The sequence below is a fragment of the Poecilia latipinna genome, unplaced genomic scaffold, assembly GCF_001443285.1.
Source record: "Poecilia latipinna isolate Pla-1442-1.1 unplaced genomic scaffold, P_latipinna-1.0 Scaffold1303, whole genome shotgun sequence".
Taxonomy (NCBI): Eukaryota; Metazoa; Chordata; class Actinopteri; order Cyprinodontiformes; family Poeciliidae; genus Poecilia; species Poecilia latipinna.
Window position 1 is genome coordinate 107,160 of NW_015113919.1, and position 18,250 is coordinate 125,409.

General features: G+C 40.9%; 2 protein-coding genes across 2 annotated transcripts; one reads left to right on the forward strand and one right to left on the reverse strand.

Moving 5' to 3' along the window:
• Nucleotides 1-641: 641 nt before the first annotated feature.
• On the reverse strand, nt 642-12,072 carry ipo4 (importin 4). The gene is made up of 30 exons (XM_015055191.1): nt 11,712-12,072; nt 11,331-11,417; nt 10,812-10,891; nt 10,675-10,716; nt 10,458-10,587; nt 10,149-10,328; nt 9,528-9,593; nt 9,318-9,419; nt 9,140-9,223; nt 8,878-9,033; nt 8,722-8,775; nt 8,519-8,628; nt 8,330-8,438; nt 7,474-7,603; nt 7,183-7,296; nt 6,964-7,077; nt 6,732-6,855; nt 6,438-6,549; nt 6,221-6,354; nt 6,060-6,137; nt 5,896-5,953; nt 4,522-4,627; nt 4,229-4,422; nt 4,081-4,131; nt 3,806-3,931; nt 2,790-3,016; nt 2,565-2,697; nt 2,363-2,467; nt 1,500-1,569; nt 642-1,315 (listed from the first exon to the last, which is right to left on the reverse strand). Exons 1-30 carry the CDS (start codon nt 11,775-11,777, stop codon nt 1,185-1,187), a joined length of 3,273 nt encoding a protein of 1,090 aa, XP_014910677.1. The 5' UTR covers nt 11,778-12,072; the 3' UTR covers nt 642-1,184.
• Nucleotides 12,073-15,359: 3,287 nt separating this feature from the next.
• Nucleotides 15,360-18,147, forward strand: nanog (nanog homeobox). The gene is made up of 4 exons (XM_015055195.1): nt 15,360-15,891; nt 16,486-16,862; nt 16,943-17,086; nt 17,352-18,147. The coding sequence occupies exons 1-4, from the start codon at nt 15,513-15,515 to the stop codon at nt 17,697-17,699; spliced, it is 1,248 nt and encodes a 415-aa protein (XP_014910681.1). The 5' UTR covers nt 15,360-15,512; the 3' UTR covers nt 17,700-18,147.
• The last annotated feature ends 103 nt before the right edge of the window (nt 18,148-18,250 follow it).

Genomic DNA, 18,250 nt, shown 5'->3' on the forward strand with positions numbered 1-18,250 from the left:
CAAAAGTCAAGATTTTTTTGACTTTTGGAACTTTTCTGAGCTTCAGAAGGTCAGGTTATTCCAGCAAATGTTCAAACTCTGAAATTTCCTCCTTTTTTTTTCCTTAGAAACTTTCTGAGATGTTTTTGGCGGCAATTTACTTTTTCGTTTCCCATCTACAACGGCCTTAATGTAACGATGTCTTTTCGTTCTAGGGAAGAACAAATTGAAGCCTGTGGAGATGACCATGACGTTAGGCCTGGAAAAACGTCAGCCTGGGAATACCGAGGCTGAGGATCAACGAGACATCTGATGCGTGACAGGATAACTACCATACAAAAAAAAAAAAAAAACACGAATCAACAAGGTGTAGATTTATTAACAAAATCAGAGTTGACATGTTGGAAACATTCGGTTTTTTGTGTTTTTTTTTTGTTTTTTGTTTTTTTTCAAATGCATTTTCAATTTTAAACATCACATAACTACAAAGTTAACCAGATATGAAAGTTGCAATACGGTAGCTTTTGTGCAACTGTTTTGTTTTATACTTTCCGCAACACGTACGACCATAAGATGGGAGTTGTGCAGCATATACTGACAGGATTACTTACTGGGCAATAATAACTGTTTAAATCAGAAAACAGTAAGATTTGTTTTAATTATTTTTTTTTAATGAATTCTAGCTTGTGAGGTGGTCTTAGACCACTAATGGTGTAAAACTACAAAGAGATCTCAGTATGGGGCAGTGAAAATTGACTTTACAAGTTAAATAGTCTCTACTTTGCATAAGATAATGAAGAAAAACAGGCACTTAAATGAGTTCAGAACAGAAATTAGGTGAACTTATCAGGAAATTAACCATCAATCGAAACTCCTTACCTCAGACAAGTCGGGGGAAATTGTAAACCTTGTCGTTGTTTGAGTGAAAATTATAATTTTACAAGATCAGCAAAAACCAGAGCTCAAAGAGAATGTTAAAACAGAACTTCTAAGTACCGAATGAACTTTGAAATGTTTAACACAAAGAGACTGGGATGTAAATAAATTAGACCAAGAACTTATGAATGCAGTAAAACTAGTAGAGTGGCTGAAGTGCTATATTTATGTCAAACAGACAAACATCCCCTTCCCCTCCTACAGTGCAACGTCCGTTGTCCTGTCAAAGTGTTTTACTGTTTGAAGGGAAGACGAAGAACGCGTTCGGGCTACGAGGAGGTGACGGCAGCGCCGAGTTTGGCTTGTTGCTCTGCCGGAAGGGAGGCTGCCGCTGCTTGGAACTCTGCGCCATGCTTCTGGGCCAATTCTCTCATCAGAGAAACCACGGTGCTCTGGGTTTCTGGGGGAGAGGATGAGAGACAGACTAAGACTCGGTGTGGACAGCTAATCATTGAAGACAGATTAGTGCAACTGAACTGAATGCTGAAGAGCTCTGCACAGTCGGCGGCTCTGAATCCCAACTGCAGCACCCCACATTTTCAAACGTTCATCGATGGCCGAGATCACAGATAAATGAGGCTCACCTTTATCAACATCCTTGTGGCCAACAACGTGACTGGAAGCAGCAACGATGGGCTTGATTAACTTCACCACCTAAACAAGAGAAGAAGAGGAACAGAGCTGCCTGAACCTTTGGAATCTAAACACAAACGTTGTCTTGCGCTGCATTTATGAGGTTTTTACATGTTCTATGTTTAACATATATTTAATAAATATAATAAAAGACGAAACGGCCATAAAGGTTGTCGAGTGTCTGTTTCAGAGCTGTAAAATACACTGAAAAGTATTTTTGGTCCAGTTTCTAGTGCAAATATTTTAGTACTCTTGAAATAAAGACAAAACTAACAGGTAACTTTTCAGCGAGATAGATGAGCTTGTTTTAAATAAATAATTCCTTCACACTGATGAAAAAGTACTAGTTCAACTGGCAGATTTTTTTTAACTTATACCAGGACGTTTTGCCCAAGTTTTAAGTGAAATTATTACTCGTACCATTTCATTAACATAACAGAATTATTGACTTCAAACAAGCTTGCTGAAAAGTTCCTTGTCAATTAGTTTTGTCTTATTTCAAAAATATTTGCAGTAGAAAATAGACCAAAAACACTTGGAAAGGTTTAATTTTTTACAGTACAGAGCGCAAACATTAGAGGAGATGACTTCAGGTCATCACTGCTGAAAAACGTCTGAAACGGAGTGTTCCTTCTGTACAGTTTCATTATTTTTTTTTTTTACATGGTTTTAGATTGTTTTTAAGAGGTCTTAAAATAAAAAGAGGGATTTTTACAGTGACTGTATGCCCTGCTTTGACAAAAACAGAAGCAGGTGTGAACTATTTTCCAGTCTGGAGCAGGAGCGTTGAACTGGAAGTGGGTTTCTACCGTACCAGGACAGGATTGTGTTTGTAGAGCATCGTCAGGCAGTTAAACACCGTCTGGTTCTCCTCCTGATCTTCTTTAAGTGGAAGATGTGTCGCCAGAGCAGTTACGACCTATAATTAAAAACACTCATATTATGGGCAGTTTTTTTTTTTATTTGGCTAATTTTCTGCATGAATGTGAAGCAAGGCTCGTTAAAGTGGAACCAACCTGCTCCAGCGGGACGGCGTCCACGTTGCTCATGATCATTCTGCAGAGGGCGGCACACAGGTTGTCGATTACTCTGAGGTCGGACTCCTTTCCCAGCATGTTTGAAAACACGGACAGCATCATGGGATAGTCTCTGCGTGGCGTTTCGTTAAGGATCGACTCGGAGCGTGCGTACGGCGAGCGGAACCCACGGGTCACGGAAACACGGGCAGATTAAAAGGATACGACACGACGAGCGGTCCGGCTGCTTGAGCCAGGCACCCCAGCCCGAACACGCTGTTGTTGCGGACCTCGGCGTCGCTGTCCTTCACTCCGGCGACCAGAACGGGAAGCAGGCGATTGGACAGTCGGCCCGCCACCCCCCGGCCTCCTGACACACTCACCAGAGCGTGGAGGATTTCTCCGATCGTCCCCACGGAAAAGGAGCGATCGGCTACCGTGCAGGACGATTTCTTTTGAGAAAGTGGGGAAAAAAAAACAACATCAAAATATGAAGAAACTTTTCTTTTTTTTTATACAAAGCAACAGTAACAGTTTGGAATTGAACAGGGTTCGTACACTTTTCCCCAACAAAATTCAAGCCCTTTTCAATAGTTTTCAAGATTAGTTTTCAAACCTTTCCATCATCATAAAAAAACACTAAAGAACTAAAAAAAGACCTTCTCAATTTGCTATTATTTTAAATCTGATAAGATTTAACATCAGACGGTAAAAGAATAAATGTGTCTCTGCTTCTTCATTAGGTGTATGAAAATATCTGGTTTCAACTGTAAATAAAATTTAGGCTTTTAATCACTTTACTATAAAACAGCAGTTTGAATTTTAAGCACTTTAAACAGAACTAAAACACTTTCTAAACCTTGAGAACACCTAATAGAAATTCAAGCATTTTCAAGGATTTCAAGCACCTCTGTGAACCCTGATTTAAGAATTTTTTTAGAGATCTGAAAAAGCATAAAAAACAGAAAGTATTAAAATATATATATTGCATTTCCATATTTTTATCCTTTACTGTATTCCATAAAGGCTGATTAATCTATTTGTCTCTGCATTGATGGATTTATCCATCCATCATGTAAGGAGTCAATAATAAGAAAACCACGTTTTGCCCATATTAAATCTTCATCACCAGTAATTCCAAAAGACAACATGCAGTGTGACGTAGAAAGAGACAGATTTAAGTTCACATCAGCCTAACTCCAGCCTAACATCCACATCTGCATCAGCGTTCTTAGACTTACAGCTTTGCTCATGATGAGAGGCAGTAGATCGTTCAGGTAAGGAGCAAACTTGTCTGCGGGAACGCTGGCGGCCACCAGGGGGATCCCTTCTCCTGCAAGCTCCTGCAGCATAGCGTCAAACTCTGCCTGACACAAAAACGCAGAAAGAACGCAATAAATACCACCTCCTTTGGTGGACAAACATTTGTACTTTATGTGAAATAAATGATGCACAAAAACCGAGGTAATATTCAACTATTTAAATCTACAGAGTGGAACATTGATAGTTGAAGTACCTGTTGTTCTTCATCATCGACCTCATCGGCGCTGCTGTCTTGGCAAGCAGTCTAATGAAGAAATGAAGAGAAAAAAACATTTACTCTTGTAATTCTTCAACATCGAAACTTACTCCAGCCCTCCTGTTCCATCCCCCCCACCCCCCACCTTTTTCTTCAGCACATCACGGATGACGTTGCTGATCTCCTTGAGGTGTGAAGGGTTTCTGAACACTTCCTCCTTGCAGGACTTGATCACAGCGTTCATGGCTTCCAGGACGCCCATGACGACAGGCCGCTCCCGGTCCATCCTCACTGTCTCCACGAAGCACGGGAGAACCACGTCCAGCAACTTCAGCAGGGCTGATGAGCCCGAGAGTCGGGAGGGAAAGAAGGAGAGCATGTTTTTAATGTCGTTGGTTATTAATTACGAATTATTCATTTAATAATATCCTCTTTTACCCTGGTGGTTGGACTCAGTGCGATTCTCAGTCCAGACTTTGTGCTGAGCCTGACAGAACTGACCCAGAGCGCCCAGTGCTGCCCTGCGGACGTCCTCATGGGGGAACTGTGGAGGGAACAAATTATTAGTGCTGTTCAGAGCAAATCCCTGCCATGAAAACACAAGGCACACATTAGAAAAAGTACTGCTGGAGTTTCCTGCGGCAGCAAATGTGGGCTGTTCGCTTTCTGCCGCTGTAACTGTAGAATCAATACCGCTGAGCGGGTGGTCGATAACACACTCATTATACATCATCTTTCTGCCACTAAGGTTTTGCAGTTATGCACAAAGCTAAACAGTAGGCAGCAGACAAAGGAAGGGGACAACTGTAACAACGCTGGCTACGTTTGCAGCTAGCGAGACAAGCTAAATCCCATTTTTAAATTGTTCTTAGCTAAATCACAACTGTATCCCAAACTACTGCTTTAAAGATGTAACAGATTTTATTTATATCTTATAGTTCTTAAGCTGAAAAAGGTTTCTATGAACATCTAATTAGTAAATGATGACCTAAACTGGGTCATTAGTGGCTCTTCCAACAGAATAATAAACTAAAGTATACAGCCAAAAAAAAAAAGGCTATTACCAAAAGAGCAACATAAAAATTATTGCAGAAAGTTTAAGAAAGACATTTCTTCATGTTGAATTTTTTACAGTATAAGAATTAATTTAAAAGGTGATCTTTTCTTTTTTTTAGCATGTAGTAATACTACTGGAGTAATTATGAATAAAATAATCTGAATTAACCCTCAGAGTTCCTGCAGGTTTCATCAAGTAAAATTTAAGACTTTTTAAGACCATAATCAATTAAATTCAAGACATCCACAGAAACGTGCAATCAATGTCCAGCCAGCTGGCGATAAATGTGCACTTACCTATTATGGATGCACAGGTAAGCTAGCTAGCAACGGTATATAAGCAGCTAGTCAGTGGTAGCCTCAACGGTATAGAGGCACAAAACAAAATAAAGACGTCTGAGCGTCACTCAAACTTTTGCCTGGCAGAAAAGTTTTCACGAAAAAAAAAACACCCACTTGGAATATGCAAGATTAAATAACATATTAAATGCCAAACTACTTTTTACTTAAATTTAAGACATTTTAAGGACGTAATGACACCCTGTAAATAAATTGCATAATACAGAAAACTAGTGTTTGGATTACAGATATCAACACAACTTTAAAGAATAGATTAGTTTGAGACATTTTTTTTTTCTAACCATGAATTAAAGTTTAAAAAGGTTATAAGCTGCACCAGAACCGTAAACCAGTGAACTGAATGGAACCGGTCACAGACATTGTGACCCGGCTGACCGAACATCCAGGGTGACTTACATCTCTCATCTCAAACACCTGCTGGAAGCTGGACTCCAGGAAAGGCTGGAAGGCGACTCTGCGATGACAACCCAGAGCAACAACAGGTGAATATTCCACAAGCAAGTTCTGGGAAAAAACATAAAACGAAATATCCAAAGCAGCAGAAAGTGAAAACGTGTTACCCGGTGCTTAAGGCGATCTCTCCCAGAGCTTCACAGGCATCCTCTTTCTCATCAATGTAGGCGTTTTCCACGCTGAACCTGCGACACGTGAAACAAAAGCAGGATGACGACGATCCGTTTCTGACCAGCAGATGTGGCGGTGATTATGTGGCAGAACCCACCCTGCGACCTCGTGGATGTCTGCCTCCGAGTCGTCTTCCAAAAAGTCCTCTTCAGTTTTTCCTCCCGCGTTGTTGCCGTTATCATCGTCGTCGTCGTCGAGCAGGACGAAGGTCTTGTCTTCGTCGAGGTGGGCCTAGAAATCAGTTTTCAGAGTGGACTTCAGTTCAGAGAATACCCGCGGAGGGATGGGTGTGTCTGTGTGTGAACACTTTGTACCGTGATGCCTTCATTAGACTTCAGAGCGAGCTGCATCACAGTTGTTATGGCAGTGAGGTGGGGAATCAGACTTTCGGGCGAGACAGTGGACACAGCTGAATACAGACTGTACCTGATTGTAAAGACGGAGGAAACTCTTAGAGAAACACTTTCAGCACAAAAACTGTTCCCTCGGATTTTAGGTTTTTGGAGTTCAAGCAAAACCAAAGAGAGAATTTGGTTTATTTTATGCATGCGGCGTTTTTGTTGGGCTTAAAAACAGGGGAAAAAAAAAAAAAAAAAAAAAAGACATACGTGCATCGTCGCAGGTCAGGATCGTCGATGGTGTCGGTGAGGTTGAGGCCGAGCTGAATACATTCTGCAGCGAGAGGACTGAAGACTTCCTTGCCGATCATGCGGGCCAGTACAGCTAGAGTGTCTGAAAACAGGAACAAGTCGAGATCGTCATCGATACAACCCGGACAACGAGTTTGTCGTCGTCAGTTTTGGACTGAGAACTGAATTAAAGAAAATGTGGCTGATTTACCGAGGGACTGATTTTGCAGAGGCCTCATCTCCTCTGTGGTGGCGGTGAGAAAACCTTTCAGGCTTTCGATCACTGGAGGGAAATAGGGAACCAGCAACTCCTTGGCTGCGTTAGCTGAGAACATAAAAGACGATAATGAAAAAGAAGAAAACATCGATCTGTTTTTTGTAAGCGCTTTCTGGTTGCTTTCAAAAAGCTTGACTCTGAATAAATCCTCACCGATAGCACCTATAGCCGACACGGCCAGCTCTTTGATCTTCATGTTTTCTGCATTCCTGAGGGCAGATAACATGGTCTCCATCAGGGTGGGGAGGTAGGGCTCAATGTCTGATCCTGTTTAAAGAAAAATAAAGTACATAAAGATTCCAGTTAAGAAATTATTCTGTCAGGAAACTTTAAAACAGAAAATGTCAAAATCAAATTTGAGTTCTGTCAAAAATGCTGATTATTTAAGGCTGGATTAGAGAGATCAGCTTTATAGTTTGTGAGGTAACCTTTAACCTTTCTTACCCAGGTTCTCCATAAAGTTTTCCAGAGCAAAAAATGCCTTTGTGACGTGGCCGATCTTGGCTTCGTTCAGGGAGGTGAGGTATCCCAGCAGCAAAGGCATCAACTCTGCACAGTACTTACTCACTTCGGGCTGAAAGGTCCAGAATGAAAAACAAATACAGCCAATTATATTCAGATGAGGTGTGTAGCGTACTAGCAAGCAATTTGGTTCAGAAACAATTAAACATGGCAATAATAGTGGAGCTTCTTATGGAGGTATGACAATAGTTTTCAGTTATTGTGAATTAAAAAGGCTCTTTTTAACTGTATTTGAGAAACTGAATCAGGACCTGAAGACAATATTTTTCAGCCCAAATCAGGACAACACAGAAGCTTTAACAACTAGCTGTGACATCGAAAAAAGAAACTTGCACCACATCTTCAACCAATGAATACATCAGAATAGGTCAAAATCTGAATTTGAAAAATGTTGTGAAGTCCCACCATTTCCCTTTTAACCCAATGCAGAGACTAGTAGATGCTATTATAATATGCAGTTTTGACCCACAAAATGCTTAGTGCTTCCTAGAGATTTTAACAGCTCTGTACATTTGGAAATTTGTTTTAAGGTGCTTCTAATGGGTTTGTTAAAGTGTTAATTGTTAACCAATCACAATTTCTTCCGCAATTTAGAAATTAGTGGCTTTAACACATATTAAAAATATGGCTGCGACTGCATTTTGATCAGTTTTCTTAAATTAGTTTGACAATCATTAGGCGACCATTTCCCGGTCATTCTTGTTAGGATTCATGTTTCTTTGTTTTTAAACCTCTGTAAAAGTACATTTTGCATACATTCGTGATTAAAACCGCTCACCTGTAAATATTCAGAGAACTGTCCGAGAGCAAAAAGGGCGGCGCTGCGCACCACCCTATTGCTGTCTGACAGACTCTGGCAGACAGTCTGCAGTACCGATGGTAGCATCCTGCCAAGCACACACAAACTTCATCAGACTCACATTTACATCAGTTGTGCATTTTAACCATTTGTCCTTTTCTAACATACTTGGAGCGTATGTAGTCTGCACACCCCTCAGCCAGCACAGCGAGACACATGAGACCGCCCTTCTTTTGATAAGGGTTCTCACTGCTAAGGCAGGCCTGAGTGAGGGGCACCTAAAAGGACAGGATGCAGTTAATACATTAGAAAGCTCATATAGGAGGAACGGCGCACATAAGCTGCTGATAATTAACATCTGAATGACGTACAAGTTGATGAAACAGTTTGTCTGGAGGCATGTGGAGTGCCATGGTGTCAATCATCTAAAAAGGAAAGAAAAGAAAAGAAAAGAAAAGAAAACAAAAACTTATGAAATTAAAGCTTTTCCTGAGTCGCTAAGTGATGTTGACATCCCTCATCTCCACCTGAGCCGCGCCGTGCTTGGGGTTATCGCTGTCGTTGGGGTCGCCGCCATCATCCTCTTCGTCCTCTGGGTCTTGCTCGCCAGGAGGGGGGGCTGCAGTCAGAATGGGGAAAATGCTATGCAGGATGGGATTTAGTAACTTCAGCTTCAACACCGACTGCAAGAAACAAAGAATTCATGGAGATTTTTGCTTTTTTGTTACTACTTAGTCATAGGGAGGATAAACTGCAAGCTATCAGTGGTGGGGGGGCGTTTCTACCTACATTACTTTTCAGCTTGATGAGGAAGGTGATGCAGGAGAGCGCTTTCACTCGCAGAGAGTCGCTCAGCGTGGTGTCACTGCCCACCTAAAACACAAACTCGCATTGAGGTACAGAATCGTTTAAAACTACTTTTTGGAGATAATCCGGGAGTTCAAAAAGGGTCACATTTGCATCTTACCTCCAGGCAGAAGCGGACGATGTCTGCAATGTGGGGGACAATGATGGACATTTCAATCTCCATGAGCTCAATTAACACTTCCATGGCTTCAATGGCTTGGTTCTGAGCACACAAGCATCACAAAGCCTACAAGTTAGAACACTGTCTCCTCAGGCAAAACTGACCCAGCAACATCTGAACAAAAGAGGAAATGCTCTGAAAAAAACTTACCTCGTCTGCCTTGATAAGGTGTTTTAGAGCAAGAATCAGACTCGGAATGATGGCACGCATTTCCTTCTGCAGAGCAGTAAAGTAAACTATCAAATAAGGCAATAAAAATAAACTCTGGAGAACATAGAAATAATAATAATAACTGAAACTAGGTATGGGCATTTTATCGTATCATTCATTATGAAAGATTTCTTGTCATGACAAGAATTTTGAGTGATCGTCGTTACAAAAAATTTCAGTTGATGTTTTAAAAAATTGGCCAAAAGTTCATTTTAATATTTTCTCCCTAGTGTTTTCCACGAGAGCATCAATAAGTAAATTTGATAATATAATTAAATGAAGACTACGTGCAGTCTAGTGATACAAATCACACTTTTTTCAAGAACATATAAAATCTGTGACATGCAGTTGCCTAAAAATGAAGTACTGTAGCACATAAGTTTATCTACATTTTAAAATGTTGTGATAATATTCTAAGTCCATATTGTCCACCTCTCACTGAAACAGAAAAAGTTTTAACTTTTATGTTTGGACTCCCACTGACACCTCTCATGGCGGGTCAGTGGGAGTCCCACTGCCGTTTAGCCGTGAGAGGCTAAACGGTGAGCTAAACTCGCTCACCATCTCTTCAGTGCCGGTGTACGCAATAATGGCGGTGAGGGTGAGGATGCAGTAGTAGAGCGCTGTGGGGTTGTTGTAGTCCTGCAGCACGGTGCTGAACAGCTGCAGCAGCTGGCAAAAGTGAGGCTTGAAAGGTTCAGGATTGGACTCTATAACTTTATTCAGCAGCAGGAGGCCCACCTGTCGGGACAACACAGCTGAAATGACCAACTAAAACCAAGACCAATGTGTAAACAACATAGCAGGAGGTCTTAAGAATATTAGGTCTTAAAAAATTTATGAATTGTAGCTGCGAAACATTAGGTGTACCCCTCTGTCGTGAGGATTGGCGCTCTTAGTGGACTGGTTGAGGAGCTGCAGCAGAGCGGGCCAGCGGTCTGGGGTTTCATGTTTGACCATCACTGCACAAAGTTGGGAGACAGAGTGCTGCACCTTGTGTCTGCAACGCATCAATATGGAACATTACACGGTGTTAATCTGCAGGACACATTATCGTGTTATTTCTGTGGATTAGTCCTGCGCTTACTCTGCTTCCATGGAGAAGGCTTGGAGCACCACCGCTTTTAGGCTAGAAGAAAAAGGTAAATAGAGTCACAACTAGGCCTGGGTGAAGGTGATTTTAGTAGGACAACTCTAGTATTTCATTAAAGAGAAGAAGCAGACCTCTCTCTGTCATTAGGGCTGATCTTATTCCAGTGTTTTTTCACTCTTAACCTCAGCATCACTGCGGCTGACTGGCGAATCTGCATGCAAGCAGTAAATCAGAGAACATATAGATGTTGCTGAATTTACAATAACAATAGTATTAATCGCTGCAAGCCATAATCATCTAAATTATGAATAATATGCTTAAAAAAACCTCCTTGTTTATGTATAACTCCAACCTCCATGAAGACATCTAGAAATGTTTTTACTTTTCTGCTTTATGTGCAAATATTGTTGTCTTGGTCTTGAATTGTGCATTAAATGAAAAGAAGCTTGACCAAGTGCAGTATTGGAAAAAGAAATAAAAATAAAATAAATATAATCTATAAATAAATAAAACATCAAGCTTATGAATTAAGCTGCCAAAAGACAGGAGGAGTTTCATCAAGTGAACAGAGGCTTTTTTTTTTTTTTTTCAAACACCTACTGAACAATGGCGTTTCTATAGCAACATGTGCTGTAACTGCTTCAACAAACCTCAGGGTTTTGGGAGCCACTCATGACAGCACAAAGGGCTGGTATTATAGCCGGGTCTTTGAAAGCCTGCTTCAGCTGGACTGTGGCCTAAAAAAAAGGGGAGGGGAATTGGGGGTGTCGTCAAAAAAACTGCTTAGGTTGACAGTACAACAGCATATGTTCATTACTCGAACTTTACAGACAGTGGACATAAATACGCGGTTGCTCAGGAGATCTTGACCGAACCTAAGCAAACCGTTCGACCGTTAAACTGTCATTTGATTTCAACCGTTAACTTAGCTAACTTAACTAACTCCCGAGCTGTTATTTCTAACTGCTAACAGCAGTTATCTGGCTTTCCCTCGACACTAGCTAAAAAAAGGAGCTAGCTTCACTTATTACCTGCTGTATAATGGCATTGTCAGGCTGTGTCAGCTGTAACAGGATTTGCTCGAGCTCTTCTATCATCTTGATAGTTGCGATGAACCTCCACTTGCTCTTTAGGCGACCGTTAACGTGTAAATATCACTCAGTGACACAGACTGAAGAGTAAGCAGTCCTTTCACGGTGTGGCCTCAGTCATGTAAACAAAGTCTTTTGCTGTTGGTTGGAATGCTAACTCCTGAGCTTTTTTTAGAGAAAACGCCTTGAAAAAACCGCGTATGTCTGAATGTGAGGAGTCGCCGAGTAGCAGTGACAGGTATGAGTCTGGCTCGGTCAGATCCGCTCTGGAACGTTTGGACAGCCAGAAGCACGCGGGACAGAACACCGGCCAGGAGTTCCATGTGAGCTGAATTAAAGGGACATGCACATTCTTAAGATTTATGAATATAAACAGCGCCCACAACTGGAATGGAGGACAGCTGAAGCCCAAAAATAAAGAAAAAAAAAAAAAAAAAAAAATCAGCTTTTGGTGCCATGTAAAACTTCAATAACGAATGTGAGACCCGTTTGTCTTTCAGGACGTCTTTGTCTTCAGAGTGTGACTGCAGGGATATACTTTTTTTTTTTTTTTTTTTATTAACTTACGTGTTCGAAATAATGGTCAAAAGTCCCATAAACATGTTTCTAAACATCGTTCATAGTCTGAAGCAGATGAGCAAATTGCTTTGGCAACATAGGTGTGAGTGTTTAAACTGAACTCTTTTAATGCCTTCCGTACTTTGCTTGTTTTGAAGTAATATTAGTTTAAAGTAATTTATAGGACATAAGGTTCCAGTCACACATTTACAAACTTTCGACATCTAAATAAATTGACTCATGTTATAAAGCTAAATATTGAATTGCAGTTATCATCCAAAAGAACTGCTTGGATGTGGCTTTTGGAAGGGTTTTATATTTCTACTGCATTGCATTCCATCACGAATAACAATATTTGACTGGTTCAATGGACTTTCACCCCCCTTTAAAGTCCATCCAACCAGTTAAGGGAAGGAAAAAGAGGAAAAGACTGGTTAAATTGAGGGTGATTGCAGTGCATATACCATCATCCCAATATTTCACAATTGCATTGTGCGGCTTTAGCTTTCTTTAATCCAAATGGGGTCAAAATTACAAATGCAGACACAAATGCATACATAAATCAGGACTAAAATGCGGTTACATTTCTTTTAGTCTTTTGAAGATAAATCGCCTACTTTCTGTACGACATTAAATAGCTTGTGGTACAATTGTGGTTGGATGTATGATCCCATTCTTTTTCGAAAAAGTACAGCTTGTGCTTGGTTTCCTGGCACACAGACTATGCCTGCTCGATATTAGGAAAACATGTGAGCATGTTGGTGGCATAGGCGTAAATACCGGGGGGGTCCAGACCCTCCCCCCCAATCTTGGAAAAGTCTAGAATTGCTACTTACTAGTAATTTTTGATGGTGCAGCTTGAACACACACAAAAAAATTAAACCACATTTAATTACTTTAATTATTACTTTCTTCATTTTAAGAAGAGACAAAAAAATGTATGCATGTTCTGTAGATAAAACTGTTGTAGATTCTGTCTTTTCCTTTCTCTTTTAGCCTCTAAAACTGCTTACACGCTGCAGCTTACATGACCATGTTGATGTGTGTCATACAGAAACTGACTCAAACTGATTAGATTATCCTTGAGGGAGGGTACAGATTACAGAGAAGAATAAAAAGCTAAACTTGCGCTACAATCTTTGCCTGACTTGGTGTCACCCCTAAGGTTTGCTAACTGTGGCCCCGGCGCTGGATGGTGAATGTAACTCTGTGTCTGTTCCATTTGTATGACATGAATGGCTTATAACATTTGATCATTTTTTGGCATTAAAGCCTGTTTTTTATATATAACCAAATCTCATTATTTCTCAAGGTAATTTACACTTAGGGGTTCTGGTCAGGTCCTGGAACTGGTAAACGGACCTGGTGGAGCACAGAGACTAATTGAACGAACTCCAACAAAACAATGCAAATGTGCATCTGTAAAACTCTACCCATTTGACTGGAACATTTCCTGGAACCCCTCTTTTCAAATTCAAAACCTGTGCATCCAGTCATCAAAAACCAGTCTGTAATCCACTCATACATGCCAATGCTGTTGTTGCGCACAATTGACTGCCCCCCCCCCACACACACACACACATACAGACCTCCACTGTCAGGTGACCCTTCTGTGAGTGCATGGCTTGTACAACATCAGAAAAACACGCCCTGACCTGCCAGAGATCAAGTTAGAAATGCTAATGTCCTCCATTAGGCCTTCTCACATCATTTCATCACTAACTGAATCATTATCATGTCAAGGCAGAGGACAAACAACACTTAGAAGGTAATGGACAGCCTAATCTGAATCATCTTTGTGAATAGACTTGCAGAGACAAAGAGGCAGGAGTTTGCATTTCAAGTCCAGGACTGTAACTGCAGTTTAGTGTCTTGCCTCCCTTCACCCATTTTAGGAGTCCATCTCGGGTTTATGGTTGAGGACAAAAACCTGCAGACAATTCTCTTGCCTTCATTTATAGTGCCTTCCAAAAGTATTCACGTCCTTTTTTTATATATATATTTTGTCACTTTCTAGCTAAGAGCATTTTACTGAGACTCAGGTGATAAACCATCAAAAAGTAGCAATTTAAATGTATGTTTAGGGTCTATGTTCTGCTAAAAAGATGAATCCCAGACCAGGTTTCAAGTATTTTGCTGCCTCCAAAAGGGTTTCTTCCAAGACTTTCATGTCAAAATTAGAGTTACAGGGCTGAATAAAAAGGCATAATATACCTTTCAGGATCTCATTTGTAAGAAATAAAGAAATAAAAGCACACCATTTTCTTCTGTGCAGGCCCATCACATAAAATCTTGGATAATGGATTTAGTTCTCTAATTTGAGTCTAAAACTAATAAGAAAATAAGGAAGTATGGATCAAAGATGTTAAAAAGACTCACAACTAAGAGTTAGAAAGCTTCACGTACAAAATAGTGTGCCAAATCAGTAATTTGTTTGTTTCTCACGTATCACTTGGTGCAAAAAATGCTAAAAAAGTAGATTACTTTTATGTAGTCAAAATTGTAGGTTTTACTGAATGTTGTTTCTTCCTCTTATTGGGAGTGGTCCACTATTTCATAACACTAACGTTTTAGTAAATTTGGCATACAGGTTAATACCATTCATTTTAGAAATTTGTCCTGTGATAACACAGAATCAACTGAATTGATCAGGCTCTGGACAATAAGTATAAGGGCACACAGAAGAATGTAATTGTTGCAACTAAATGGCACACAAAAGTGTGGTATTTGTATTTCAAATAATATTTTCACACAAAAATAAGAATAAAATCAGATAAAATACAAGTGCATAAATAAATCAATACAATAAAAGTACATTTCTTTAGGATATTTGTGCTTCAAAAGGTGAGGCTATTCGGAAAATATTACTAATTTTCAAACGACTGAGACTTTATTCTGAATATTTTAACTGGGCGTTCAATGAAGGGAGAATTTAAAAACAAATAGGCGCAGTAACAAATAAAAAGGCTTAACCTGAATGAGACGACGGGGAAAAAAATGTGATTGGTTGAAGGAAGGTTCCCGCCTACCCCTGTGACCTCACACCCCCCACACATCCCTATAAACAGACTGAGCGATGTTTTCCCGATGTTTTACGGCGTCGTTCTTTTACTCGCAAAGTAAAAGGACCGTCGTTTAGTTGTTTCTTGTTTTTCTCGTGACCCACAATTTTCCGAAAGAAAAATGGCAGAATGGAAGACGCAGTTAACTTACAATTACAACCCGTCTTATCATACCTACGCCTACAGCCTTGTGTACCAGTCCGTAGCCGAGCAAAACGACGGAAACCTGCCTGCCTGGGACGAAAATGGGGAGCCGGTCTACAGCGACGGGGCCCCGCAGAACCTTTGCACCGCCGTCGCTCCCATTCCCACTATGAGCGAGAACGAGTCCCCACTGTGCAACCCAGAGACCGTAACGGGAAATTATCAGAGTTCCGAACTCATGTACGTCGGTGGGACCCAGGCAGAGCCCAAAGCGGAGGCCTATGGAGACGGAGGGAGTGAGGTGAACCGTGCCAGGAAAGGCTCCGTCAGCGACTCTGAATCGCACACTTCACCTGGTAAGTTGTACATTTAAATGTACGGCAAGTTTTAAACTTTTTTTTTTTCACTTCTAGTTAGTTTTTCTTTATGTCAGCATTCCGTTCAAATACTTACGCTTCCTGCAACAAACGTGTAAATGTCTTTCTCGAGTTTTAAAGATGATGCGAAGTTTGTTTCCATCTTGGTTTTGAGGTCTCCAAATAGGGCGCCACCCAGCGCGCGGAACACCAAGTGGCGCCGTCTAGCGATCGAGTCTGTTTAGTGCCAGAACTGCCACAATTCAATAAATAAATGATTGACAATTTTAGGTTAAAAATGAAAATATCTGCAATTTTCTATGTCTAGTTGAATGATTTAATAATTTAAGTTTTTTTATTTAAAAAAAAAGGAAGCAACGTGTAATGTATATATTTTTCAAAATTCATTTTATTATTCAACCTTACCAATCAGTCTGCGAGCGAGTCTAACGTTGTTATAAGGATTACCATCTAGATGTTGTTTATTTGGTGAGTCACACGGACAGCATCAAGTTAGTTCTCGGTGCACTAAACTATGAACCAATAGGTGTATTAACATTTCTTTTACTAATAACCCAGTTCTTTCTCATTTAGACTCTTGGAGCTCTGTCAGCAGCCGCGAAGGAAGTCTTCCTAAGGTGGACCCCACTACCTGGGTCGAGAATGCTGCTAAGGAGGAGCCTGTCATCAGAACCGTGGATGGCAGTGAGGATGTTTCCAGCTCTCTCATGGAGGACTCCCGAAACGTAGCCACACTCGGGAACGGGGCTAGCGACAACTCAGCCCCTGCACCCCTGCCTTCCCCGAAGGCGTCTTGCACCAATCCTGCAGTTAATCCCAAAGTGAAGGTCCGGGCAGCCTTCACAGAAAGTCAGATGAATGCTCTCGTCCAGCGCTTCAGTGTTCAGCGCTACCTCACTCCAGCTGAGATGAAGAACCTGGCAGACATGACTGGACTGAGCTATAAACAGGTGAGACATGATCAATGAACGATGGGCGCAGGATGGCGTCGTTTGGCACACTTTGTAACGGTTGTGATCTCGGTTTGTAGGTGAAGACCTGGTTCCAGAACCGGAGGATGAAGCTCAGGAGGCATCAGAAAGATACCAGCTGGGTATCAGAGCGTTATGCCGTCCACAAGGACGCTTCCGCTCACAGACCGGCAATGTCCAACATGGCCCCACACATCCCACCTGTAAGTGACTTTGACGCTTTATAAGAAGAGTGCACTAGGAACTCTGTTTCTGTTAAGTGTCCAGTACGAGTTTTCTGTTAAGAGATAACAGAGGAATAGCGATCTGGACACAGAAAAACGCATCCATAATGGAGGCCTAACCACAGCTGTGGTTACGGCCTCAAAGGCGAGATGCAACACTATACCACCCAAACGTTTTTGGTGCATGCCGGTTGTAAAGTCAGATTACTAATTTGTCCCTTGTTTGTTTTTGTTTTTTTTGCAGTATCAAGGAGATGGTCCGCCCCAGTTCAGGGAGAATTACAGCCAGCACGCAATGGAGACACCTTTTAAGAAGCCCCCACCAAATATGCCCTACTACCTTGCTGCTGTGGGCGGCACAGCTGGATCCTCCGGTTTTCCACCGTGGCCCAATAATGCGTCGCAGGCCACTGTGCCAAACCAGGCCGATGATGGTAGATGGTCCGTACCACAAGGGGGTGGCCCCTTTGATTACAGCTGCAACACCTTCAACCCAAATAACTACATGCATGCTGCACATTTTGAAAACAAGGAGGGGGAGCCTGTAAACAGCCCCCTAAACCCAGCTGTAATGCATAATGGAAGCCAGTAGCGGGTGCGGGTAGTTATGGAAACCATTAGTGATTTCACTGAGGTGTTGATAATGATTTTCAAAGATGCTCACCTCATTTTGTAGTGAAATGTGATTTTTAAGCAGAATGCATTGTTCTGTGTCTTTTTCAATGTACTATTTTTTTTTTCTTCTTTATTTCATTTTTATATACTACTATTACGTGTGTTCTGAATGCTTCGTCACTTTAAGCAAAAACTTCACTGTGGTGCAAAGTAACATACTTGATATGCACAATTATGTAATAGCATGTTTTAAAACAGAAATGCAGGCTCAATTTACAAGTCTTGTTGTGTTGTCTTGTTCATTTTTGTGTTAATGCATGGCTATGTTTCCATAATCTGTTTTCTACTGTTTAAAATCTTTTAGATGGTGCTGGAGACAAACTGATTTTGATCATTTATCTGTTGAAGATTAAAGCTTTGAAAAATTAGCTTTTTTTTTTTTTTTTTTTTTTTTTTTTTTTTTTTTTTTTTTTTTTTGGTTTTTTTAAAAAAAAAAAGTTTTGGGAAAAAACAACCCCTGGGTGGTTT